Source organism: Anser cygnoides, chromosome W, assembly GCF_040182565.1.
Source record: "Anser cygnoides isolate HZ-2024a breed goose chromosome W, Taihu_goose_T2T_genome, whole genome shotgun sequence".
Taxonomy (NCBI): Eukaryota; Metazoa; Chordata; class Aves; order Anseriformes; family Anatidae; genus Anser; species Anser cygnoides.
The window spans coordinates 3,832,008-3,857,608 of NC_089911.1; the positions used below are offsets into that span (position 1 = coordinate 3,832,008).

The 25,601-nt window shown below is 64.3% G+C and overlaps 1 protein-coding gene across 1 annotated transcript in view; it reads left to right on the forward strand.

Annotated features, from left to right (window-relative positions):
• The window catches only part of LOC136788703 (neurexin-2-like), an 83,623-nt gene that overhangs the window by 10,473 nt on the left and 47,549 nt on the right, over positions 1 to 25,601 (forward strand). The window contains 13 exon segments of the mRNA XM_066987333.1: positions 1,893 to 1,899; positions 1,901 to 2,197; positions 6,905 to 6,928; positions 9,054 to 9,142; positions 9,144 to 9,213; positions 13,370 to 13,418; positions 13,421 to 13,536; positions 13,539 to 13,653; positions 13,701 to 13,766; positions 13,769 to 13,855; positions 16,495 to 16,602; positions 16,605 to 16,865; positions 20,234 to 20,437. Of these exon segments, the coding sequence (XP_066843434.1) occupies positions 1,893 to 1,899; positions 1,901 to 2,197; positions 6,905 to 6,928; positions 9,054 to 9,142; positions 9,144 to 9,213; positions 13,370 to 13,418; positions 13,421 to 13,536; positions 13,539 to 13,653; positions 13,701 to 13,766; positions 13,769 to 13,855; positions 16,495 to 16,602; positions 16,605 to 16,865; positions 20,234 to 20,437 (1,493 nt within the window).

Below are 25,601 nucleotides of genomic sequence, written 5' to 3' on the forward strand. Positions count from 1 at the left end.
CCTCCCTCCCTCCATCCCTCCTTCCTCCCATCCCTCCTCTTTCTCCTCTCTCCATCTCCCTCCTCCCTCCCTCCCTCCCATCTCCTCCATCCTTCTGTCCCTCCCTCCCTGCCTTCCTCTCTCCCTCCATCTCTCCCTCTCTCCCTCTCTCCCTCCCTCCCTCCCTCCCTCCATCTCTCTTCCCTCCTTCTCTCCCTCCCTCCCTCCCTCCCTGCCTCCATCTCTCCCTCCTTTTCTCCATCCCTCCTCCCATCCCTCCCTCCTCCTTCCTCCCATCCCTCCCTCCCTCCTTTTCTCCCTCTCCTTCTCTCCCTCCCTCCCTCCATCTCTCTCCTTCTCTCCCTCCCTCCCTCCCTCCTCTCTCCCTCCTTCTCTCCCTCTCTCCTTCCATCCCTCCTCCCTCCCTCCCTCCTTTTCTCCCTCTCCATCTCCCTCTCTCCCTCCCTCTCTCCCTCCCTCCCATCCCTCCCTCCCTCCTCTCTCCTTCCCTCTCCTCCCTCTCCCTCCATCCCTCCTTCCTCCCATCCCTCCATCCCTCCTTTTCTCCCTCTCCATCTCCCTCTCTCCCTCCTCTCTCCCTCCCTCCCATCCCTCCTCCCTCCCTCTCTCCCTCCTCTCCCTCCATCCCTCCATCCCTCCTTCCTCCCATCCCTCCATCCCTCCTTTTCTCCCTCTCCATCTCCCTCCTCCCTCCCTCCCTCCTTCTCTCCCTCTCTCCTTCCATCCCTCCCTCCCTCCCTCCTTTTCTCCCTCTCCATCTCTCTCCCCCTTCTCTCCCTCCCTCCCTCCCTGCCTCCATCTCTCCCTCCTTTTCTCCATCCCTCCTCCCATCCCTCCCTCCCTCCTTCCTCCCATCCCTCCCTCCCTCCTTTCTCCCTCTCTCCATCTCCCTCTCTCCCTCCTTCTCTCCCTCCCTCCCTCTCCATCTCCCTCCTCCCTCCTTTTCTCCCTCTCCATCTCCCTCCCTCTCTCCATCACCTCCCTCCCTCTCCATCTCCCTCCCTCCCTCCCTCCTTCTCCCATCCCTCCCTCCTTTTCTCCCTCTCCATCTCCCTCTCTCCCTCCCTCTCTCCCTCCCTCCCATCCCTCCCTCCCTCTCTCCCTCCCTCCCTCCCTCCATCCCTCCCTCCCTCCTTCCTCCCATCCCTCCCTCCCTCCTTTTCTCCCTCTCCATCTCCCTCCCTCCCTCCCTCCCTCCTCTCTCCCTCCTTCTCTCCCTCTCTCCTTCCATCCCTCCCTCCCTCCCTCCTTTTCTCCCTCTCCATCTCCCTCTCCCTCTCCTTCTCTCCCTCCCTCCCATCCCTCCCTCCCTCTCTCTCTCCCTCCTTTTCTCCATCCCTCCTTCCATCCCTCCATCCCTCCTTCCTCCCATCCCTCCCTCCCTCCTTTTCTCCCTCTCCATCTCCCTCCCTCCCTCCCTCTCTCCCTCCTTCTCTCCCTCCCTCCTCCCATCCCTCCCTCCCTCCTTTTCTCCCTCTCCATCTCCCTCTCTCCCTCCTTCTCTCCCTCCCTCCCTCCCTCCCTTCTCCCTCTCTCCCTCCTTTTCTCCCTCTCTCCATCACCTCCCTCCCTCTCCATCTCCCTCCCTCCCTCCCTCCCTCCCTCCCTCCCTCCCTCCTCCATCTCTCCCTCCTTCTCTCCCTCCTTTTCTCCCTCTCTCCATCACCTCCCTCCCTCTCCATCTCCCTCCCTCCCTCTCCATCTCCCTCCCTCCTCTCCATCTCCCTCTCCCTCCCTCCATCTCTCCCTCCTTCTCTCCCTCCTTTTCTCCCTCTCTCCATCACCTCCCTCCCTCTCCATCTCCCTCCCTCTCTCCATCACCTCCCTCCCTCTCCATCTCCCTCCCTCCCTCCTTTTCTCCCTCCCTCCCTCCCCCATCTCCCCCCCCCCAGCAGGCCGCCCCGAGTACGTGGCCACCTTCCGCGGCCGGGAGTTCTTCTGCTACGACCTCTCGCACAGCCCCATCCAGAGCAGCGCCGACGAGCTGACGCTCTCCTTCCGCACGCGCCAGCGCCACGGGCTCCTGCTGCACACCGGCCGCGCCGCCGACTACGTCAACCTCTCGCTCAAGGCCGGCGCCGTCTGGCTCGTCATCAACCTCGGCTCCGGCGCCTTCGAGGCCCTGGTGGAGCCCGTCAACGGCAAGTTCAACGACGACGGCTGGCACGACGTCCGCGTCACCCGCAACCTGCGACAGGTAGGGGCGGTTTTGGGGCAGGGGGGGCGGTTGGGGGGCTTGGGGGTACAGCTGGGGGCGTCTGGGGACGCCTGGGGGTCCCTGGGGACGCTTGGGGACACTTGGGGATACAGATGGGGGCATCTGGAGACGCCTGGGGACACTTGGGGGTCCCTGGGGACACTTGGGGGTACAGCTGGGGACACCTGGGGACACTTGGAGGTACAGATGGGGGCGTCTGGGGACACCTGGGGGTCCCTGGGGACACTTGGGGACACTTGGGGGTACAGATGGGGGCATCTGGGGACACCTGGGGGTCCCTGGGGATGCTTGGGGACACCTGGGGGTCCCTGGGGACACTTTGGGGTACAGATGGGGGCATCTGGGGACACCTGGGGGTCCCTGGGGATGCTTGGGGACACGGGGATACAACAGGGGGCATCTGGGGACACTTGGGGGTACAGCTGGGGACACCTGGGGGTCCCTGGGGACACTTGGGGACACTTGGGGGTACAGCTGGGGGCATCTGGGGACGCTTGGGTACACCTGGAGACACCTGGGGGTACAGATGGGGGCATCTGGGGACACCTGGGGTCCCTGGGGACACCTGGGGACACTTGGGGACACTTGGGGGTACAGCTGGGGCATCTGGGGACACCCGGGGACACCTGGGGACACACCTGGGGACACCTAGAGGTGCTTGGGGACACTTTGGGGGTACAGCTGGGGGCATCTGGGGACACCTGGGGACACCTAGGGGTCCTTGGGGACACTTGGGGGTACAGCTTGGGGACACTCCGGAATACAGCTAGGGGCACCTTGGGTGCTTGGGGACACTTGGGGGTACAGCTGGGGACATCTGGGGGTCCCTGGGGACGCTTGGGGACACTTGGGGGTACAGCTGGGGACACCTGGGGGTCCCTGGGGACACTTGGGGACACTTGGGGGTACAGCTGGGGACACCTGGGGACACTTGGGGGTACAGCTGGGGACACTTGGGGATACAGCTGGGGGCAGCTGGGGACAGTTGGGGACACTTGGGGATACAGCTGGGGGCATCTGGGGACACCTGGGGGTCCCTGAGGACACCTGGGGACAGTTGGGGACACTTGGGGGTGCTTGGGGACACTTGGGGGTGCTTGGGGACGCCTGGGGACGCTTGGGGACACGGATGGGGGCACCTCAGGCACACCTGGGGACACACTTGGGGACACCTGGGGACACCTTGGGGTCCCTGCAGACACAGCTGGGGGCACCTCAGGGTGCTCGAGGACACCTGGGGACACTTGGGGAACAGAGGTGAGGGCACCTCAGGTGCTTGGGGACACACTTGGGGGTGCTTGGGGACACTCCGGAATACACCTCAGGTGCATGGGGACACACTTGGGGGTACCGGGGGACACTTGGGGACACAGCTGGGGGCATCTTGGGGTGCTTGGGGACACCTGGGGGCACAGCCAGGGACACCTTGGGGTGCTTGGGGACACCTGGGGGCATTTGGGGACACTTGGTGGCACGCTTGGGGACACAGATGGGGGCACCTCAGGCACATGGGGACACACCTGGGGACACACCTGGGGACACCTTGGGGTCCCTGCGGACACAGCTGGGGGCACCTCAGGGTGCTCGAGGACACCTGGGGACACTTGGGGACAGAGGTGAGGGCACCTCAGGTGCTTGGGAACACACTGGGGGCATTTGGGGACACTTGGTGGCACCTTGGGGTGCATGGGGACACACCTGGGGGTACCGGGGGACACTTGGGGACACAGCTGGGGACACCTAGGGGTGCTTGGGGACACCCAGAGACACCTGGGGACACACCTGGGGGCACCTGGGGACAGTTCATGGCACCTTGGGGTGCTTGGGGACACACCTGGGGGCATTTGGGGACACTTGGTGGCACCTTGGGGTGCTTGGGGACACCTGGGGTCACAGCCAGGGACACCTTGGGGTGCACTTGGGGACACACCTGGGGGCATTTGGGGACACTTGGTGGCACCTTGGGGTGCTTGGGGACACCTGAGGACACCTGGGGGCACACCTGGAGGCACCTGGGGACACTTGGTGGCACCTTGGGGTGCTTGGGAACACCTGGGGGCATTTGGGGACACTTGGTGGCACCTTGGGGTGCTTGGGGACACCTGGGGGCACCTGGAGACACTTGGGGACACCGGGGGGTCCTTGGGGACAAGAGGAGCCGCACCTGGAGACGCTTGGAGACGCCTGGGGGCAGCTGGGGAGCTGGGTCTGCTCCAAACTGGGAGTACTGGGAGCATCTGACCCCGACTGGGAGCTGGGTCTGCTCCGAACTGGGAGCACTGGGAGCTGGGTTCTTCCAGCTGGGGGCACTGGGAGCACTGGGTGCTTGGGTCAGCTCCCAGCTGGGAGCACTGGGTGCACTTGGATCAGCTCCCAGCTGGCAGCACTGGGAGCTGGGTCTGACCCCAGCTGGGGGCACTGGGAGCACTGGGAGCTGGGTTCTGACCCCAGCTGGGAGCACTGGGAGCTGGGTTCGCCCAGCTGGGAGCACTGGGAGCTGTGTCTGCTCCAAACTGGGGACACTGGGAGCAGTGGGAGCTGGATTCTCACAACTGGCAGCACCGGGAGCTGGGTCTACTCCTTACTGGGAGCACTGGGATCTGGATTCTCCCAACTGGGAGCACTGGGAGTTGTCTCTCTCCCAACTGGGAGTGCTGGGAGCTGGGCCTGCTCCTTACTGGGAGCGCCGGGAGCTGGGTCTGACCCCAGCTGGGGGTACTGGGAGCACTGGGAGCTGGCTTCTCCCAACTGGGAGCACTGGGCCTGCTCCTAACTGGGAGCACTGGGAACCGTGGCTTCTCCCAACCGGGAGCACTGGGAGCTGTGTCCCTCCCAACTGGGAGCACTGGGAGCTGGGCCTGCTCCTTACTGGGAGCACTGGGAGCCTAACTGGGAGCACTGGGAACTGGCTTCTCCCAACCGGGAGCACTGGGATTTGGATTCTCCCAACTGGGAGCACTGGGAGCTGGGCCTGCTCCTTGCTGGGAGCACTGGGAGCACTGGGCCTGCGCCTTACTGGGAGCCTAACTGGGAGCACTGGGATTTGGATTCTCCCAACTGGGAGCACTGGGAGCCTAACTGGGAGCACTGGGAACTGGCTTCTCCCAACCGGGAGCACTGGGATTTGGATTCTCCCAACTGGGAGCACTGGGAGCTGGGCCTGCTCCTTACTGGGAGCACTGGGAGCCGGGCCTGCGCCTTACTGGGAGCCTAACTGGGAGCACTGGGATCTGGGGGGGGAGGGAGGTTGTGGGGTCTCTGCCTCCCCCGTGCCCCCCCCCGTGCGCCCCCCGTGTGTGTGCGCGCGCCACTAACCTGCTTCGGCCGGCCCCCCCGGCCCCCACTAACCTCCCCGCGCCCCTACTAATCCCGGGGGGCCCAGGAGCACCCCAACGCCCCGGGGGGGAGAAAAACGGGGAGGGGGGCGAAAAAGGCCAAAAAGGGGAAAAAACGCGAAAAAAATCCCCCGAGGGAAAGGCCGGGGCGTGAAAAGTGAAATTAGGGGGAAATGGTAAAAAACGGGTAAATCGGGGGAAAGGAGGGGGGGGGGGGGGTTGGGGGGGATAATTAAAAAATGGGTAAATGGGGGAAAGGAAGGGGGGATGGGGGGAAAAAGGGGAAAGTGGAGGAAACGGCCCCAAAATAATAAAAGCCCCGAAGGAATAAAAGCTTAAAAGGGATAAAATCCCCAAAGAAATCAAATCCCAAAAGAAAGAATTAAAAAGAAAAGAAATAAATGAAAAGGAATAAAAACCCGAAAAGGAATAAAAAACCCGAAAATAAAAACCCGAAAAAGAAATAAAAATCCCAAAAGAAATAAAGACCCGAAAAGGAAATAAAAACCCGAAAAGGAATAAAACCCGAAAAGGAATAAAGACCCGAAAAGGAAATAAAAACCCGAAAAGGAAATAAAAACCCCAAAAGAAATAAAAATCCCAAAATGAATAAAATCCCCCAAAGTAATAAAAACCCCAAAAGGAATAAAAGCCCCCAAGAAACCCAAAAGACACCAAGAAAAACACAAAAGAAAGAAAAATAAATCGTAAAAGGAACGAAAAAGCGGAAAAAGAAACAATAAAAAAGAAAAAAGAATCAAAAACGTGAAGAAACAAAAAAAAGAATCAAAAAAGGAACCGAAAAACCCCAAAAGAAGAAAAAACGGCCCCAAAGTAACCAAAAGGCCCCAAAGAAGCCAAAACCCCACAACTAAGCCCAAAACCCCGAGAAACAACAAAAGAGGACCCCGAACGCCTCAACCCCAGAGAAAAAAGGAAAAAAAAACGTAAAAATAACCAAAACCCCCAAAGAGACCCAAAACCCCCCACCAAACAAAAAAGCCCCAAACCCCCCAAAAATCCAACAAGAACCCCGAATGACCCCAAACCCCCGAAAAAAACGACGACAAAAATACACGAAGTGACCCCAAACCCCCCCAAAACGACCCCAAACCTCCGAAATAACTAAAAACCCCCAAAACCACCCCAAAACCACCAAACTTTAAAAAAAGCCACAACCCCCCCCCCCAAAATCCCTCCTCCCACCCCCAAATCCTCCCAAATCCCCCCAAAAAACTCCCCCGGGGCCGGCAGCCGGGGGTCACTTTTTTCTTCTTTTTTTTCCTTTTTTTTTTGTTTTTTTGTCCTTTTTTTGCCGGTTTTGGCTCTTTTTTTGGCGGCCCCCCCGCAGCACGCAGGGATCGGACACGCTATGGTAAACAAACTGCATTACCTGGTAGATATCACTTCTTCTTACTCCCCCCCCCCAGCCACGGTTTTTGGGGCGAATTCTGGGGATTTTGGGGCCTCGCCTTTGGCCGGGGAGGGCGGGGGGGGGGGGGAGGCCGGTTTTGGGGCGCTTTCAGGGCTTTTAGGGGTTCTCCGGGGGTCGTCGCTTCCCGCTGCCCCCCCCTCCACACCTCGTTCCCTCCCTGGCCTTCCGGGCCCGCTTTGGGGTAAGAAAAGGCGATTTTGGGTCGGGCCGCTGGGGAGAGGCTGCCCCGGGCCCGCGCGGGGTCCCCGGAGCCCCCGGCCCCTCGCACGGCTTCGCACGCTCCTTGCACGCCCCTTGCACGCCCCTTGCACGGCACTAACACCGCGGCACCGGCAGCACCGGGGGGGGGGGCTGGGGGTGTTGGTGCAAGGTGGGTGTGCAAGAGGGGGTGCTGGTGCGAGACAGGTGGGTGTTGGTGCAAGGCGGGTGTGCACAAGGGGGTGCTGGTGCAAGGTGGGTGTGCAAGAGGGTGTGCTGGTGCAAGGCAGGTGGGTGTTGGTGCAAGGTGGGTGTGCAAGAGGGTGTGCTGGTGCAAGGTGGGTGTGCAAGAGGGGGTGCTGGTGTGAGACAGGTGGGTGTTGGTGCAAGGCGGGTGTGCACAAGGGGGTGCTGGTGCGAGGTGGGTGTGCAAGAGGGGGTGCTGGTGCGAGACAGGTGGGTGTTGGTGCAAGGTGGGTGTGCAAGAGGGTGTGCTGGTGCAAGGTGGGTGGGTGTTGGTGCAAGGCAGGTGTGCATAAGGGGGTGTTGGTGCAAGGTGGGTGTGCAAGAGGGGGTGCTGGTGCAAGGCGGGTGTGCAAGAGGGGGTGCTGGTGCAAGGCAGGTGGGTGTTGGTGCAAGGCGGGTGTGCACAAGGGGGTGCTGGTGCAAGATGAGTGTGCAAGAGGGTGTGCTGGTGCAAGGCGGGTGGATGTTGGTGCAAGGCGGGTGTGCAAGAAGGTGTGCTGGTGCAAGATGAGTGTGCAAGAGGGGGTGCTGGTGCAAGGTGGGTGTGCCCGGGTGTTGGTGCGCAGCGAGCACGTGCGTACGAGTGTGCACAGGTGTGCAAGCTGCGGGGGGGGGGGGGCAGGGCCAGCCGCACACTCGTGCCCATCGAGGCACGGCCCACGTGGAATGCACACGCGTGTGCAAGCCACACCTGCGCGTGCCGCCCCCCCCCGGTGCTCCGGCCCCTCCCTGCTGCCCCTGCATGCCTCCCCCCCTCTTTGCACGCCCACCCCCCCCTTGCACGCCCCCCCCTTTGCACGTCCCCCCCGTTTTGCACGCCCCCGCCTTGCACACTCACACGCTTTGCACACTCGCCCCCACCAGTGGCCACCCTGGTCGAGGGCCCAGGACCCGGTACTAACCCCCCCCCCCCACGCCCCCGGGACCCCCAGCGTTCCCCCCATTGTTGTGTCCCCCCCCATTGTTGTGTCCCCCCCCCCCATTGTTTTGTGTCCCCCCCATTGTTTTGTGTTCCCCCCCATTGTTGTGTCCCCCCTTTGTGTCCCCCCCATTGTTTCGTGTCCCCCCCCCACTGTTTTGTCCCCTCCCCATTGTTGTCCCCCCCCTTTTGTCTCCCCCCCATGTCCCACAGGTCCCCCCCATCCCTTAGGCTGCCCCAGCCCCACGCCCCCCCCCCAGACCCCATCCCCCCTTTTCCTTCATCGCCCCCCTTTCCCACATTTCCCCCCACCCCCCATTTCCCTTCCCCCCATTTCCCCATTCCCCCCCACCCCCCATTCCCCCACCCCCCATTTCCCCCATCCCCCCCATTCCCCCCATCCCCCCATTCCCCCATTCCCCCCCATTTCCCCCATTCCCCCCATTTCCCCCATTCCCCCCATTTCCCCCATTTCCCCCCACCCCCCATTTCCCCCATCCCCCTCATCCCCCCCATTTCCCCTTTCCCCCCATTTCCCCCATTCCCCCCCCCCCATTCCCCCCATCCCCCCCCCCATTCCCCCCACCCCCCCATCCCCCCCACCCCCATTCCCCCCCATTTCCCCATTCCCCCCCCCCACCCCCACCCCCCCTTTACCCCCCCCGGGGGGGGGTCCCGCTGAGCCCCCCCCCGGCCCCGCAGGTGACGATCTCTGTGGACGGGATCCTGACGACGACGGGCTACACGCAGGAGGACTACACCATGCTGGGCTCCGACGACTTCTTCTACGTGGGGGTCCCCGAACACCGCCGACCTGCCCGGCTCCCCCGTCAGCAACAACTTCATGGGCTGCCTCAAGGACGTGAGTGGGGGGCACGGGGGGGGACATGGGGACATTGGGACGTGGGGACATGTAGGGCACTTGGGGACTTGGGGGGCACAAGGACACGGGGGGCACTGGGGACATGGGGGGTATATAGGGCACATGGGGACATGGGGGGGCACAAGGACATGGGGGGCACTGGGGACATGGGGGGACATGGGGACATAGGGACATGGGGGGGCACAAGGACATGGGGGGCACTGGGGACATGGGGGGGACATGGGGACATAGGGACATGGGGGGGCACAAGGACATGGGGGGCACTGGGGACATGGGGGGGACATGGGGACATAGGGACATGGGGGGCACAAGGACACGGGGGGCACTGGGGACATGGGGGGGACATGGGGACATAGGGACATGGGGGGGCACAAGGACACGGGGGGCACTGGGGACATGGGGACATGGGGGGGACATGGGGACATGGGGGGCACAAGGACACGGGGGGCACTGGGGACATGGGGGGGACATGGGGACATAGGGACATGGGGGGGCACAAGGACATGGGGGGGCACAAGGACATGGGGGGACATGGGGACATGGGGACATGGGGGGGACATGGGGACATGGGGGGGCACAAGGACATGGGGGGGACATGGGGACATAGGGACATGCAGGGCACTTGGGGACATGGGGGGGCGCAAGGACATGGGGGGCACTGGGGACATGGGGGGGACACTGGGGACATAGGGACATGGGGGGCACAAGGACATGGGGGGGACATGGGGACATGGGGGGCATATAGGGCACATGGGGACATGGGGGGGCACAAGGACACGGGGGGCACTGGGGACATGGGGGGGACATGGGGACATGGCAAGGGACAGGGGGACATAGGGACATGTAGGGCACTTGGGGACGGGGGGGCACAAGGACATGGGGGACATTGGGGACATGGGGGGGACATGGGGACGTAGGGACATGGGGGGGCACAAGGACATGGGGGGCACTGGGGATATGGGGGGGACATGGGGACATAGGGACATGGGGGGGCACAAGGACATGGGGGGCACTGGGGACATGGGGGGACATGGGGACATAGGGACATGGGGGGGCACAAGGACACGGGGGGCACTGGGGACATGGGGGGACATGGGGACATAGGGACATGGGGGGGCACAAGGACACGGGGGGCACTGGGGACATGGGGGGGACATGGGGACATAGGGACATGGGGGGCACAAGGACACGGGGGGCACTGGGGACATGGGGGGGACATGGGGACATAGGGACATGGGGGGGCACAAGGACATGGGGGGCACTGGGGACATGGGGGGGACATGGGGACATAGGGACATGGGGGGGCACAAGGACACGGGGGGCACTGGGGACATGGGGGGGACATGGGGACATAGGGACATGGGGGGCACAAGGACATGGGGGGGACATGGGGACATGGGGACATGGGGGGGACATGGGGACATGGGGGGGCACAAGGACATGGGGGGGACATGGGGACATAGGGACATGCAGGGCACTTGGGGACATGGGGGCGCAAGGACATGGGGGGCACTGGGGACATGGGGGGACACTGGGGACATAGGGACATGGGGGGCACAAGGACATGGGGGGGACATGGGGACATGGGGGGCATATAGGGCACATGGGGACATGGGGGGCACAAGGACATGGGGGGCACTGGGGACATGGGGGGACACTGGGGACATAGGGACATGGGGGGCACAAGGACATGGGGGGGACATGGGGACATGGGGGGCATATAGGGCACATGGGGACATGGGGGGGCACAAGGACACGGGGGGCACTGGGGACATGGGGGGACATGGGGACATGGCAAGGGACAGGGGGACATAGGGACATGTAGGGCACTTGGGGACGGGGGGGCACAAGGACATGGGGGACATTGGGGACATGGGGGGGACATGGGGACGTAGGGACATGGGGGGGCACAAGGACATGGGGGCACTGGGGACATGGGGGGGACATGGGGACGTAGGGACATGGGGGGGCACAAGGACATGGGGGGCACTGGGGATATGGGGGGGACATGGGGACAGAAGGGGGACGTGGGGACATGTAGGGCACTTGGGGACGGGGGGGCACAAGGACAGGGGGGACATTGTGGACATGGGGGGGACATGGGGACATGGGGGGGACATGGGGACATAGGGAGATGTAGGGCACATGGGGACTTGGGGGGCACTGGGGACATGGAGGGGACATGGGGACACGCAGGGCACTTGGGGCCATGGGGGACACAGTGAGACATGGGGTCACGGGGAACATGGGGGGGACATTGGGACATGGGGGGCACAAGGACATGGGGGGCACATGGGGGTCATGGGGACATGGGGGACATTGGGGACATGGGGGGGACATGGGGATGTAGGGACATGGGGGGGCACAAGGACATGGGGGACATTGGAGACATGGGGGGGACATTGGGGACATGGGGACATGGCAAGGGACAGGGGGACATAGGGACATGTAGGGCACTTGGGGACGTGGGGGGGCACAAGGACATGGGGGGCACAGGGACATGGGGACATGTAGGGCACGTGGGGACATGGGGGGGACATGGGGACATGGGGGGCACTTGGGGACATGGGGGGCGCTGGGGACATGGGGTGACGGGACCACAGGGACACGGGACAATGGGACCACGCGGACACGGGGACATGAGGACACGGGGCAATGGGACCACAGGGCCACTGGGATACGGGACCACAGGGACGGGGGGCCATGGGGCCACGGGGACATGGGGATATAGGGCTGTGGGACCACGGGGACACGGGGCAATGGGACCACGGGGCCATGGGGCAACGGGGCCACAGGGCCACAGGGCCACGAGACCATGGGTGCACAGCACCACGGGGACACGGGGACATGGGGCTATGGGGACACGAGACCACAGGGCCATGGGACCATGGGGACACGGGGCTATGGGACTACGGGGCCATGGGGCAACGGGGCCACAGGGACACGAGGCCATGGGCGCACAGCACCACGGGGACACAGGGCTATGGGACCATGGGGACATGGGACCACGGGGACACAGGGCTATGGGGCCACGGGACCACGGGGCAATGGGACCATGGGACCACGGGGCAATGGGACCATGGGGACATGGGGCAATGGGGCCATGGGGCCATGGGGCAATGGGACCATGGGGACACGGGGCTATGGGGCCACGGGGACATGGGGCTATGGGGCCACAGGGCCATGGGACCATGGGGACACAAGGCCATGGGACCACAGGGCAATGGGGCCATGGGGGCTATGGGACCACGGGGCCACGGGGCAATGGGGACACGAGACCACAGGGCTATGGGACCACGGGGACACAGGGCCACGGCACTATGGGGACACGGGGCCATGGGACCATGGGGACATGGGGCAATGGGGCCACGGGGACACGAGGCCATGGGACCATGGGGACACGGGGCTATGGGGCCATGGGACCACAGGGCAATGGGACCATGGGACCACAGGGACATGGGACCACGGGGACACGGGGCTATGGGGCCACAGGACCACAGGGCCATGGGACCATGGGGACCACAGGGTGATGGGACCATGGGGACACGGGGCAATGGGGACACGGGACCACAGGGCCATGGGACCACGGGGACATGGGGCCATGGCACTGCAGGGACATGGGGCAATGGGACTACGGAGACACGAGGCAATGGGGCCACGGGGCCACGGGACCTTGGGGACCACAGGGTGATGGGACCACGGGGCTATGGGACCATGGGGCCATGGCACTACGGGGACAGGGGGCCATGGGACCACGGGGCAATGGGGCCACGGGACCACAGGGCAATGGGGCCACAGGGACACAGGGCTATGGGGACATGGGGACATGGGGCAATGGGACCATGAGGACACGGGGCCATGGGGCCACAGGGCCATGGGACCACGGGGACACGGGGTTGTGGGACCACGGGGACATGGGGCTATGGGGCCACGGGGACATGGGCCGTGGGACCACAGGGACACTGGGTTGTGGGACCATGGGGACACGGGGCCATGGGACTGGGGGATACAGGGCAATGGGACCACGGGGACACGGGGCTATGGGGCCATAGGACCACAGGGCCATGGGGCCACGGGGCCAACGTGGCCGCAGCACGCTGGGGGGGCCCTGATGGCGGCGGCGGCGGCCCCGCAGGTGGTGTACAAGAACAACGACTTCAAGCTGGAGCTGTCGCGCCTGGCGCAGGAGGGGACGCGCGCGTGGCGCTGCACGGCGCCCTCCTCTTCCGCTGCGAGCCCGTGGCCGCCCCCGACCCCGTCACCTTCACCCTGCCGGGGGCCTTCGTGGCCCTGCCCCGCGCCCCCGCGCCGCCCGCGCCGGCTCCGTCTCCTTCGACTTCCGCACCACCGAGCCCAACGGGCTCCTGCTCTTCGGGCAGGGCCCCCAGCACCCCGGGGGTCACCCCCAGCACCCCGGGGATCCCTCCCAGCACCCCGGGGGTCCCTCCCAGCACCCCGGGGTCCCCCGCAGCGCCCCGATTACTTCGCGCTGGAGCTGCTGGACGGGCACCTCTACCTGCTGCTGGACATGGGCTCGGGGGCATCAAGGTGCGCGCCAGCGGGCGCAAGGTGACCGACGGCGAGTGGTGCCACGTGGACGTGCAGCGGGACGGGCGGCGAGGTGGGCGTGCGAGGGGGTGTGCGAGGGGGGTATGGGGGGTGAGGGGGCGTGCAAGGTATGGGGGTGAGGGGGTGCCACGTGGACGTGCAGTGGGATGGGCGGCAAGGTGGGTGTGCAAGGGGGCGTGCAAGGGGGGATATAGGGGGTGTGCAAGGAGGGGGTTATGGGGGTGAGGGGGGTAAGGGGGTGTGCAAGGGGGGATATGGGGGGTATGGGGGGTGAGGGGGCGTGCAAGGAGGGGGGTATGGGGGGTGAGGGGGTGGCACGTGGATGTGCAGTGGGATGGGCGGCAAGGTGGGTGTGCAAGGGGGTGTGCAAGGGGGGGCATGGGGGGTATGGGGGTGAGGGGGTGAGGGGGCGTGCAAGGAGAGGGGTATGGGGGGGTGAAAAATGGGTGGGGGTGAGCAGGGGGTGTGCAAAAAGGGGTGTTTGTGCAAGGGGTGTTTGTGCGTCGGGGGGGCGCGCGGAGGGGTTGTGGTTGAGGGGGGCGAGTGTGCAAAGAACGTCTGTGCGTGGGGGTGTGTGCGGTGAGGGGTCCCCGGGGGGTCAGGGGACACCCCCCCCACCCCAGTGTGCCCCCCCCCCACCCCAATGTGCCCCCCACGACCCCGCCATCCCCCCCCACGACCCCCACCCGCCCCCCCCCCACCCCTCTGTGCCCCCCATGACCCCCCCATCCCAATGTACCCCCCCAACCCCATGTGCCCCCCCCCCCCCGACCCTGATGTGACCCCCACGACCCTTGGCATGCCCCCCGACCCCATTTGCCCCCCCATGTGCCCCCCCCATATGACCCCACCACATGAACCCCCCTTGCCCCCCCCGGCTCGGTGTCGGTGAACAGCCGCAGCACCCCGTTCGTGGCCTCCAAAGGGTGCCCCCCCCACCCCCCCCACCCCCATATACCCCCCCATATGACCCCCCCATGTGCCCTCCCCCATGTGCCCCCCCCATATGACCCCCCCATGTGCCCCCCTCTATATGACCCCCCCCAATATGACCCCCCCATATGACCCCCCCATGTGCCCCCCCATGTACCCCCCAATATGACCCCCCCAATATGACCCCCCCGTGCCCCCCCCCCCAAATATAACTCCCCCTTGCCCCCCAGGCTCGGTGTCGGTGAACAGCCGCAGCACCCCGTTCGTGGCCTCCAAAGGGTGCCCCCCAATATGACCCCCCCCAATATGACCCCCCCATGTGCCCTCCCCCCATGTGCCCTCTCCCAATATGACCCCCATATGACCCCCCATATAACCCCCCCCATGTGCCCCCCTCTATATGACCCCCAATATGACCCCCATATGACCCCCATGTGCCCCCCCAATATGACCCTCCCCAATATGACCCCCCCATGTGCCCTCCCCCCATGTGCCCTCCCCCATGTGCCCCCATATGACCCTCCCATGTGCCCCCCCAAATATGACCCCTCCCATATGTGCCCCCCATGTGCCCCCCCCATGTGCCCCCCAAATATGACCCCCCCCAATACGACCCCCCTTGCCCCCCCAGGCTCAGTGTCGGTGAACAGCCGCAGCACCCCGTTCGTGGCCTCCAAAGGGTGCCCCCCCACCCCCCCCCACCCCCATATACCCCCCATATGACCCCCCCATGTGCCCCCCCCAATATGACCCTCCCCAATATGACCCCCATGTGCCCTCCCCCATGTGCCCTCCCCCATGTGCCCCCCCCCATATGACCCCCCATGTGCCCCCCTCTATATGACCCCCCCCAATATGACCCCCCATATGACCCCCCATGTGCCCCCCATGTACCCCCCCAATATGACCCCCCAATATGACCCCCCGTGCCCCCCCCCAAATATAACTCCCCCCTTGCCCCCCCAGGCTCGGTGTCGGTGAACAGCCGCAGCACCCCGTTCGTGGCCTCCAAAGGGTGCCCCCCAATATGACCCCCCAATATGACCCCCCCATGTGCCCTCCCCCCATGTGCCCTCTCCCAATATGACCCCCATATGACCCCCATATAACCCCCCCCCATGTGCCCCCCTCTATATGACCCCCCAATATGACCCCCCATATGACCCCCCCATGTGCCCCCCCAATATGACCCTCCCCAATATGACCCCCCCATGTGCCCTCCCCCCATGTGCCCTCCCCCATGTGCCCCCCCATATGACCCTCCCATGTGCCCCCCAAATATGACCCCCTCCCATATGTGCCCCCCATGTGCCCCCCCATGTGCCCCCCAAATATGACCCCCCAATACGACCCCCCCCTTGCCCCCCAGGCTCAGTGTCGGTGAACAGCCGCAGCACCCCGTTCGTGGCCTCCAAAGGGTGCCCCCCACCCCCCCCACCCCCATATACCCCCCATATGACCCCCCATGTGCCCCCCAATATGACCCTCCCCAATATGACCTCCCCATGTGCCCCCATGTGCCCCCCCACATGACCCCCATATGACCCCATGTGCCCTCCCCCATGTGCCCCCATATGACCCCCCATGTGCCCCCCAAATATGACCCCCCCAAATATAACCCCCCTTGCCCCCCCAGGCTCGGTGTCGGTGAACAGCCGCAGCACCCCGTTCGTGGCCTCCAAAGGGTGCCCCCCAATATGACCCCCCAATATGACCCCCACGTGCCCCCCCCCAATATAACCCCCCTTGCCCCCCCAGGCTCGGTGTCGGTGAACAGCCGCAGCACCCCGTTCGTGGCCAGCGGCGAGAGCGAGGTGCTGGACCTGGACTCGCAGCTCTACGTGGGGGGGCTCCCGGAGGGGCTGCCCCCCCCGCCGAGGTGTGGACGGCCTTCCTCCGCTACGGCTTCGTCGGCTGCCTCCGCGACCTCTTCGTGGACGGGCGCAGCCGCGACGTGCGGCGCCTGGCCACGGAGCAGGGGGCGGCGGGGGTGGCCCCCTCTGCAGCCGGGACCCCCCGGCACTGCGCCTCGGGGCCCTGTCGCCACGGGGGGGTCTGTCGCGAGGGCTGGAACCGCTTCGTCTGCGACTGCCTGGGCACCGGCTACCTGGGGGCCCGCTGCGAGAACGGTGGGTTTGGGGGGGATTTGGGGGGGGGGGGGGGACTTGGGGGGAGGGGTCTTGGGGGGGGGGTTGGGGTGGGGGGAGTTGGGGATGGGGGTATTTGGGGAGGGGGACATTTGGGCACCGGGTACCTGGGGGCCCGCTGCGAGAACGGTGGGTTTGGGGGGGGCGGATTTGGGGGGGGGGGGTTGGGGATGGGGGATTTGGGGGGGGGGGTGTTTGGGGAGGGGTATTTGGGGAGGGGGTATTTGGGGAGGGGGTATTTGGGGAGGGGGTATTTGGGGAGGGGGACGTTTGGGCACCGGGTACCTGGGGGCCCGCTGCGAGAACGGTGGGTTTGGGGGGGGGCGGATTTGGGGGGGGGGTTGGGGATGGGGGATTTGGGGGGGGGGGTGTTTGGGGAGGGGGTGTTTGGGGATGGGGGTATTTGGGGAGGGGGTATTTGGGGAGGGGGTATTTGGGGAGGGGGTATTTGGGGAGGGGGTATTTGGGGGCCCGCTGCGAGAACGGCGGGTTTGGGGGGGGGGTTGGATTTGGGGGGGGGGGATTTGGGGGGGGGGTTTGGGGATGGGGGGATTTGGGGAGGGGGTATTTGGGGAGGGGGTATTTGGGGAGGGGTATTTGGGGAGGGGGTATTTGGGGGCCCGCTGCGAGAACGGTGGGTTTTGGGGGGGGGGAGATTTGGGGGGGGGGGGGGTTGGGGATGGGGGATTTGGGGGGGGGGGGTGTTTGGGGATGGGGGTATTTGGGGAGGGGGTATTTGGGGAGGGGGTATTTGGGGAGGGGGTATTTGGGGAGGGGGTATTTGGGGGCCCGCTGCGAGAACGGTGGGTTTTGGGGGGGGGGATTTGGGGGGGGGGTTTGGGGATGGGGAATTGGGGGGGGGTGTTTGGGGATGGGGGTATTTGGGGAGCGGGTATTTGGGGAGCGGGTATTTGGGGAGGGGGTATTTGGGGAGCGGGTATTTGGGGAGGGGGTATTTGGGGAGCGGGTATTTGGGGAGCGGGTATTTGGGGAGGGGGTATTTGGGGAGCGGGTATTTGGGGAGCGGGTATTTGGGGAGGGGGTATTTGGGGAGCGGGTATTTGGGGAGCGGGTATTTGGGGAGCGGGTGTTTGGGGATGGGGGTATTTGGGGAGCGGGTATTTGGGGAGGGGGTATTTGGGGAGCGGGTATTTGGGGAGCGGGTATTTGGGGAGGGGGTATTTGGGGAGCGGGACATTTGGGGAGCGGGTATTTGGGGAGGGGGTATTTGGGGAGCGGGTATTTGGGGAGCGGGTATTTGGGGAGCGGGTGTTTGGGGATGGGGGTGTTTGGGGAGGGGGTATTTGGGGAGGGGGTATTTGGGGAGGGGGACATTTGGGCACCGGCTACCTGGGGGCCCGCTGCGAGAACGGTGGGTTTGGGGGGGGGGGGGGGGGGGGGGGGGGACTTGGGGGGGGTGTTTGGGGATGGGGGGTTTGGGGAGGGGGTATTTGGGGAGGGGGACATTTGGGCACCGGCTACCTGGGGGCCCGCTGCGAGAACGGTGGGTTTGGGGGGGGGGGATTTGGGGGGGGGGGGTGTTTGGGGATGGGGGGGTTTGGGTAGGGGGTATTTGGGGAGGGGGTATTTGGGCACCAGGTACCTGGGGGCCCGCTGCGAGAACGGTGGGGTTGGGGGGGGATTTGGGGGGTGTTTGGGGAGGGGGTATTTGGGGAGGGGGTATTTGGGGAGGGGGTATTTGGGGAGGGGTATTTGGGGGCCCGCTGCGAGAACGGTGGGTTTTGGGGGGGGGGGGATTTGGGGGGGTTTGGGGATGGGGAATTGGGGGGGGTGTTTGGGGATGGGGGTATTTGGGGAGCGGGTATTTGGGGAGCGGGTATTTGGGGAGGGGGTATTTGGGGAGCGGGTATTTGGGGAGCGGGTGTTTGGGGATGGGGGTATTTGGGGAGCGGGTATTTGGGGAGCGGGTATTTGGGGAGGGGGTATTTGGGGAGCGGGTATTTGGGGAGGGGGTATTTGGGGAGGGGGACATTTGGGCACCGGCTACCTGGGGGCCCGCTGCGAGAACGGTGGGTTGGGGGGGGGGGGGATTTGGGGGGGGGGGTTGGGGATGGGGGATTTGGGGGGGGGGTGTTTGGGGATGGGGGTATTTGGGGAGGGGGTATTTGGGGAGGGGGTATTTGGGGAGGGGGTATTTGGGCACCGGCTACCTGGGGGCCCGCTGCGAGAACGGTGGGTTTGGGGGGGATTTGGGGGGGGGGGGGACTTGGGGGGGGGTGTTTGGGGATGGGGGGTTTGGGGAGGGGGTATTTGGGGAGGGGGTATTTGGGCACCAGGTACCTGGGGGCCCGCTGCGAGAACGGTGGGGTTGGGGGGGGATTTGGGGGGGTGTTTGGGGAGGGGGTATTTGGGGAGGGGGTATTTGGGGAGGGGGTATTTGGGGAGGGGGACATTTGGGCACCGGCTACCTGGGGGCCCGCTGCGAGAACGGTGGGTTTGGGGGGGGATTTGGGGGGGGGGGTGTTTGGGGATGGGGGGGTTTTGGGTAGGGGGTATTTGGGGAGGGGGTATTTGGGCACCAGGTACCTGGGGGCCCGCTGCGAGAACGGTGGGGTTGGGGGGGGATTTGGGGGGGTGTTTGGGGAGGGGGTATTTGGGGAGGGGGTATTTGGGGAGGGGGTATTTGGGGAGGGGGACATTTGGGCACCGGCTACCTGGGGGCCCGCTGCGAGAACGGTGGGTTTGGGGGGGGGATTTATGGGGGGGGGGGTTGGGGATGGGGGATTTGGGGGGGGGGTATTTGGGGAGGGGGGTATTTGGGGAGCGGGTATTTGGGGAGCGGGTATTTGGGGAGGGGGTATTTGGGGAGGGGGACATTTGGGCACCAGGTACCTGGGGGCCCGCTGCGAGAACGGTGGGTTTGGGGGGGAGGAAGAATTTGGGGGGGGGGGTTGGTGATGGGGGATTTGGGGGTGGGGGGGTATTTGGGGAGAGGGTATTTGGGGTGGAGGTTCAGGGCTGGGGGTGTTCAGGGAGGAGGAGATTTGGGGGGGGCGTTTGGGGAGGGGTATTTGGGGATGGGGGGTTTGGGGACAGGGTCATTTGGGGAGGGGGGACATTTGGGGACAGGGAGATTTGGGAGGGGGTTGGAGAGGGGGCTATTTGGGGAGGGGGCGTTTGGGGAGGGGGAGTTTTGGGGAGGGGGGTGTTTGGGGAGGGGGCCATTTGGGGAGGGGGCCATTTGGGGACAGAGACATTTGGGGACAGAGACATTTGGGTACGGGGACACTTGGCCTTGGGGGGGGGGGACCCCTGGGGCTGGAGGTGGGGGGGGGGGGTCCCCGAGGTGTGCCCCCCCCCAAAAAAAATTAACCCCCGCGTCCCCGCAGAGGCGGCGGTGCTGAGCTACGACGGCAGCATGTACCTGAAGATCCTGGTGCCGGGGGCGGCGCACACGGAGGCGGAGGACGTGGCGCTGCGCTTCATGTCCCCGCGCGCCTACGGCCTCGTGCTGGCCACCACCTCGCGGCACTCGGCCGACACGCTGCGCCTCGAGCTCGACGCCGGCCGCATCAAGCTCACCGTCAACCTGGGTGAGGTCCCGAAAACTGCGCCCCCCCCCCCCCCCCCCCGGGGGGACGAAGCGGGACCCGAAACGGCGCCCGGCGCCCCGAAATCGTCCCTGATGTCCCTGAATCGCCCCCGATGTCCCCCAGATTGTCCCCAAAGCAGTGCTCGAGGCAACAAAATGGCTCCTGGGAGGCCGAAGTGGGCCCCGAAATGGTGCCTGGCGCCCCAAAATTGTCCCTAACAGCCCCAAATTGTCCCAACATCCTCAAATTGTCCCCAAAACACTGCTTAGGGAGCCAAAGTGGCACCCGAGAGGACGAAGTGGGCCCCAAAATGGTACCCAGTGCCCCAAAAGTGTCCCTAACGTCCCCAAATTGTCCCCAATGTCCCCAAATTGTCCCCAAAACAGTGCTTAGGGAGCCAAAATGGTGCCTGAGAGGCCAACGTGGGCCCCAAAATGGTGCCTGGTGCCCCAAAATTGTCCCTAATGTCCCCGAATTGTCAACCCAGCGTCCCCAAATCGTCTCGAGATCGTCCCCAAAACAGTGCTCAGGGAACCAAAGTGGTGCCCAGGAGGACAAAGTGGGCCCCAAAATGGTGCCTAATGCCCCAAAATTGTCCCTAATGTCCCTAGATCACCCCAATGTCCCCAAATTGTCCCCAAAGCAGTGCTCAAGGCAACAAAATGGCTCCTGGGAGGCCAAAGAGGGCCCCAAAATGGTGCCTAATGCCCCAAATTGTCCCTAACAGCCCCAAAATTGTCCCCAAGATCCTCAAATTGTCCCCAAAACAGTGCTTAGGGAGCCAAAGTGGCACCCGAGAGGACGAAGTGGGCCCCAAAATGGTACCCAGTGCCCCAAAAGTGTCCCTAACGTCCCCAAATTGTCCCCAGTGTCCCCAAATTGTCCCCAAAACAGTGCTCAAGGCAACAAAATGGCTCCTGGGAGGCCGAAGTGGGCCCCAAAATGGTGCCTAATGCCCCAAAATTGTCCCTAACAGCCCCAAATTGTCCCCAACATCCTCAAATTGTCCCCAAAACAGTGCTTAGGGAGCCAAAGTGGTGCCCAGTAGGACAAAGTGGGCCCCAAAATGGTACCCAGTGCCCCAAAAGTGTCCCTAACGTCCCCAAATTGTCCCCAATGTCCCCAAATTGTCCCCAAAACAGTGCTTAGGGAGCCAAAATGGTGCCCGAGAGGCCAACGTGGGCCCAAAATGGTGCCTGGCGCCCCAAAATTGTCCCTAATGTCCCCGAATTGTCAACCCAGCGTCCCCAAATCGTCTCGAGATCGTCCCCAAAACAGTGCTCAGGGAACCAAAGTGGTGCCCAGGAGGACAAAGTGGGCCCCAAAATGGTGCCTAATGCCCCAAAATTGTCCCTAATGTCCCTAGATCACCCCCAATGTCCCCAAATTGTCCCCAAAGCAGTGCTCAAGGCAACAAAATGGCTCCTGGGAGGCCAAAGAGGGCCCCAAAATGGTGCCTAATGCCCCCAAATTGTCCCTAACAGCCCCAAAATTGTCCCCAAGATCCTCAAATTGTCCCCAAAACAGTGCTTAGGGAGCCAAAGTGGCACCCGAGAGGACGAAGTGGGCCCCAAAATGGTACCCAGTGCCCCAAAAGTGTCCCTAACGTCCCCAAATTGTCCCCAGTGTCCCCAAATTGTCCCCAAAACAGTGCTCAAGGCAACAAAATGGCTCCTGGGAGGCCGAAGTGGGCCCCAAAATGGTGCCTAATGCCCCAAAATTGTCCCTAACAGCCCCAAATTGTCCCCAACATCCTCAAATTGTCCCCAAAACAGTGCTTAGGGAGCCAAAGTGGCACCCGAGAGGACGAAGTGGGCCCCAAAATGGTACCCAGTGCCCAAAAGTGTCCCTAACGTCCCCAAATTGTCCCCAGTGTCCCCAAATTGTCCCCAAAACAGTGCTCAAGGCAACAAAATGGCTCCTGGGAGGCCGAAGTGGGCCCCAAAATGGTGCCTAATGCCCAAAATTGTCCCTAACAGCCCCAAATTGTCCCCAACATCCTCAAATTGTCCCCAAAACAGTGCTTAGGGAGCCAAAGTGGTGCCCAGTAGGACAAAGTGGGCCCCAAAATGGTGCCCGGTGCCCCAAAAGTGTCCCTAACAGCCCCAAATTGTCCCCAGTGTCCCCAAATTGTCCCCAAAACAGTGCTCAAGGCAACAAAATGGCTCCTGGGAGGCCGAAGTGGGCCCCAAAATGGTGCCTAATGCCCCAAAATTGTCCCTAATGTCCCTAAATCGCCACCAATGTCCCCAAATTGTCCCCCAAAACAGTGCTCAAGGCAACAAAATGGCTCCTGGGAGGCCGAAGTGGGCCCCGAAATGGTGCCTAATGCCCCAAAATTGTCCCTAACAGCCCCAAATTGTCCCCAACATCCTCAAATTGTCCCAAAACAGTGCTTAGGGAGCCAAAATGGTGCCTGAGAGGCCAACGTGGGCCCCAAAATGGTGCCTGGCGCCCCAAAATTGTCCCTAACGTCCCCAGATCGTCCCCAAAGCAGAGTTTAGGGAGCCGAAATAGTGCCCAGGAGGCTAAAGTGGGCCCCAAATGGTCCCCAACGTCCCTAAATTGTCCCAAACGTCCCCAAATTGTCCCCAAATCAGTGCATAGGGGCCTAAAATGGTGCCCGAGAGGCCAATGTGGGCCCCAAAATGGTGCCCAGCACCCCAAAATTGTCCCTAATATCCCCAAATCGTCCCCAAAACAGCGCTGAGGGGCCTAAAATGGTCCCCGAGAGGCCAAAGTGGGCCCCAAAATAGTGCCCAGAGCCCCCAGATTGTCCCCAGAACCCTCAGATTGTCCCTAAAGCAGTGCTTGGGACCCCAAAATGATGCCTGGGACCCCAAAATGATGCCTGGGACCCCAAAATGGTGCCTGGGACCCCAAAATGGTGTCCGGGGCCCTAAAATCGCCCTGGCTCCCCAAAACGGCCCCGAATCCCCCAAAACGGCGCCGGGGCCGACTCGGGCACCCGCGTCCCCATCGCGTGTCCCCCCCCCCCCCCCCCCCCACCCCGCTCCCCCCTCCCCACCCTGCGGGTTTGGAGCCTTCGTGTCCCCCCCACTGCCCCCCCCCCCCCCGGGGCACAGCGCCGGGACCCCCCCAAAGGGGCTGGGACCCCCCCAGAGGGGCCGGGACCCCCCTAAAGGGGCTGGGACCCCCCCCCAGGATTGGGGTCCCCCCCCGAGCCCCATAGAAATGGGGCCCCCCCCTCTACGGGGCTGCGGGTTCCCTGTGGGCTCAGGGACCCCCCCTGAGGGTTTGGGGACCCCCCCCCATGGGTTTGGGGACCCCCCCCCATGGGTTTGGGGACCCCCCCCGTGGGATCGGGGACCCCCCCAAGGGGTCGGAGGCCCCCCTATGGGATTCAGGACCCCACTATGGGTTCGGGGCCCCCCTCATGGGATTGGGCCCCCCCCCATGGGATCGGGGACCTCCTATGGGATTGGGGACCCCCCCCGTGGGATTGCCCCCCCCCCATGGGATTGGGGACCCCCCCATGGGATTGGGGACCCCCCATGGGATTGGGGACCCCCCCCCCATAGGATTGGGGCCGCCCCTATGGGATTGGGGATCCCCCATGGGATTAAGGACCCCCCCCCCATGGGATTGGGGACCCCCCATGGGATCGGGGACCCCCCATGGGATTGGGGACCCCCCCCATAGGATTGGGGCCGCCCCTATGGGATTGGGAACCCCCCATGGGATTGGGGACCCCGCTATGGGATTGGGGACCCCCCATGGGATTGGGGACCCCCCCATGGGATCGGGGACCCCGCTATGGGATTGGGGACCCCCCATGGGATTGGGGACCCCCCCATGGGATCGGGGACCCCCCATGGGATTGAGGACCCCCCCCATAGGATTGGGGACCTCCCATGGGATTGGGGACCCCCCCCCATGGGATCGGGGACCCCCCATGGGATCGGGGACCCCGCTATGGGATTGGGGACCCCCCCCCATAGGATTGGGGCTGCCCCTATGGGATTGGGGACCCCCCCCTATGGGATTGGGGACCCCCATGGGATTGGGGACCCCCCCATGGGATCGGGGACCCCCCATGGGATTGGGGACCCCCCCCATAGGATTGGGGCCGCCCCTATGGGATTGGGAACCCCCCATGGGATTGGGGACCCCGCTATGGGATTGGGGACCCCCCATGGGATTGAGGACCCCCCCCTATGGGATTGGGGACCCCCCCCTATGGGATTGGGGACCCCCATGGGATCGGGGACCCCCCCATGGGATTGGGGACCCCCCATGGGATTGGGGACCCCCCCCATAGGATTGGGGCCGCCCCTATGGGATTGGCCCCCCCCCACGGGATCGGGGACCCCGCTATGGGACTGGGGACCCCCCCGTGGGATTGGGGCCGCCCCTATGGGATTGGGGACCCCCCATGGGATTGGGGACCCCCCCCATGGGATTGGGGACCCCCCATGGGATTGGGGATCCCACCCCATGGTTTTGGGGCCCCCCCCCCCCCGGTCCCGGCGCGCTTGCCCCCGCCGCCCCGCAGCGGTTGACGAGGGGGGGCCCAGCCCTGGGGCGCCCGATCCCCCCGGATCCCCCCCCGGGATCCCCCGGGATCAGCTGCGCCCCCTCCCCCCGGGCTGGGCCCTGCGAGGGGGCCGGGATCGCCCGGCCGCGAGGTGCCTCAGCCCCCCCCCCCCCGACCCCCCCATCCCAATCCCGTCATCCTCATCCCAATCCCATTAACCCCACCCCAATCCCATCATCCCCACCCCAATCCCATTAACCCCACCCCAATCCCATTAACCCCACCCCAATCCCATCATCCCCACCCCAATCCCATTAACCCATCCCACCCCAATCCCATCATCCCCACCCCAATCCCATCATCCCCATCCCAATCCCATTATTTCCATCCCATCCCATCCCAATCCCATTAACCCCACCCCAATCCCATTATCCCCATCCCAATCCCATCATCCCCACCCCAATCCCTTTAACCCCACCCCAATCCCATTATTCCAATCCCACCCCAATCCTGTCATCCCCACCCCAATCCCATTAACCCCATCCCACCCCAATCCCACCATCCCAATCCCAATCCCATTATCCCCACCCCATCCCAATCCCAATATTTCCATCCCATCCCACCCCAATCCCATTAACCCCATCCCATCCCAATCCCATTATCCCC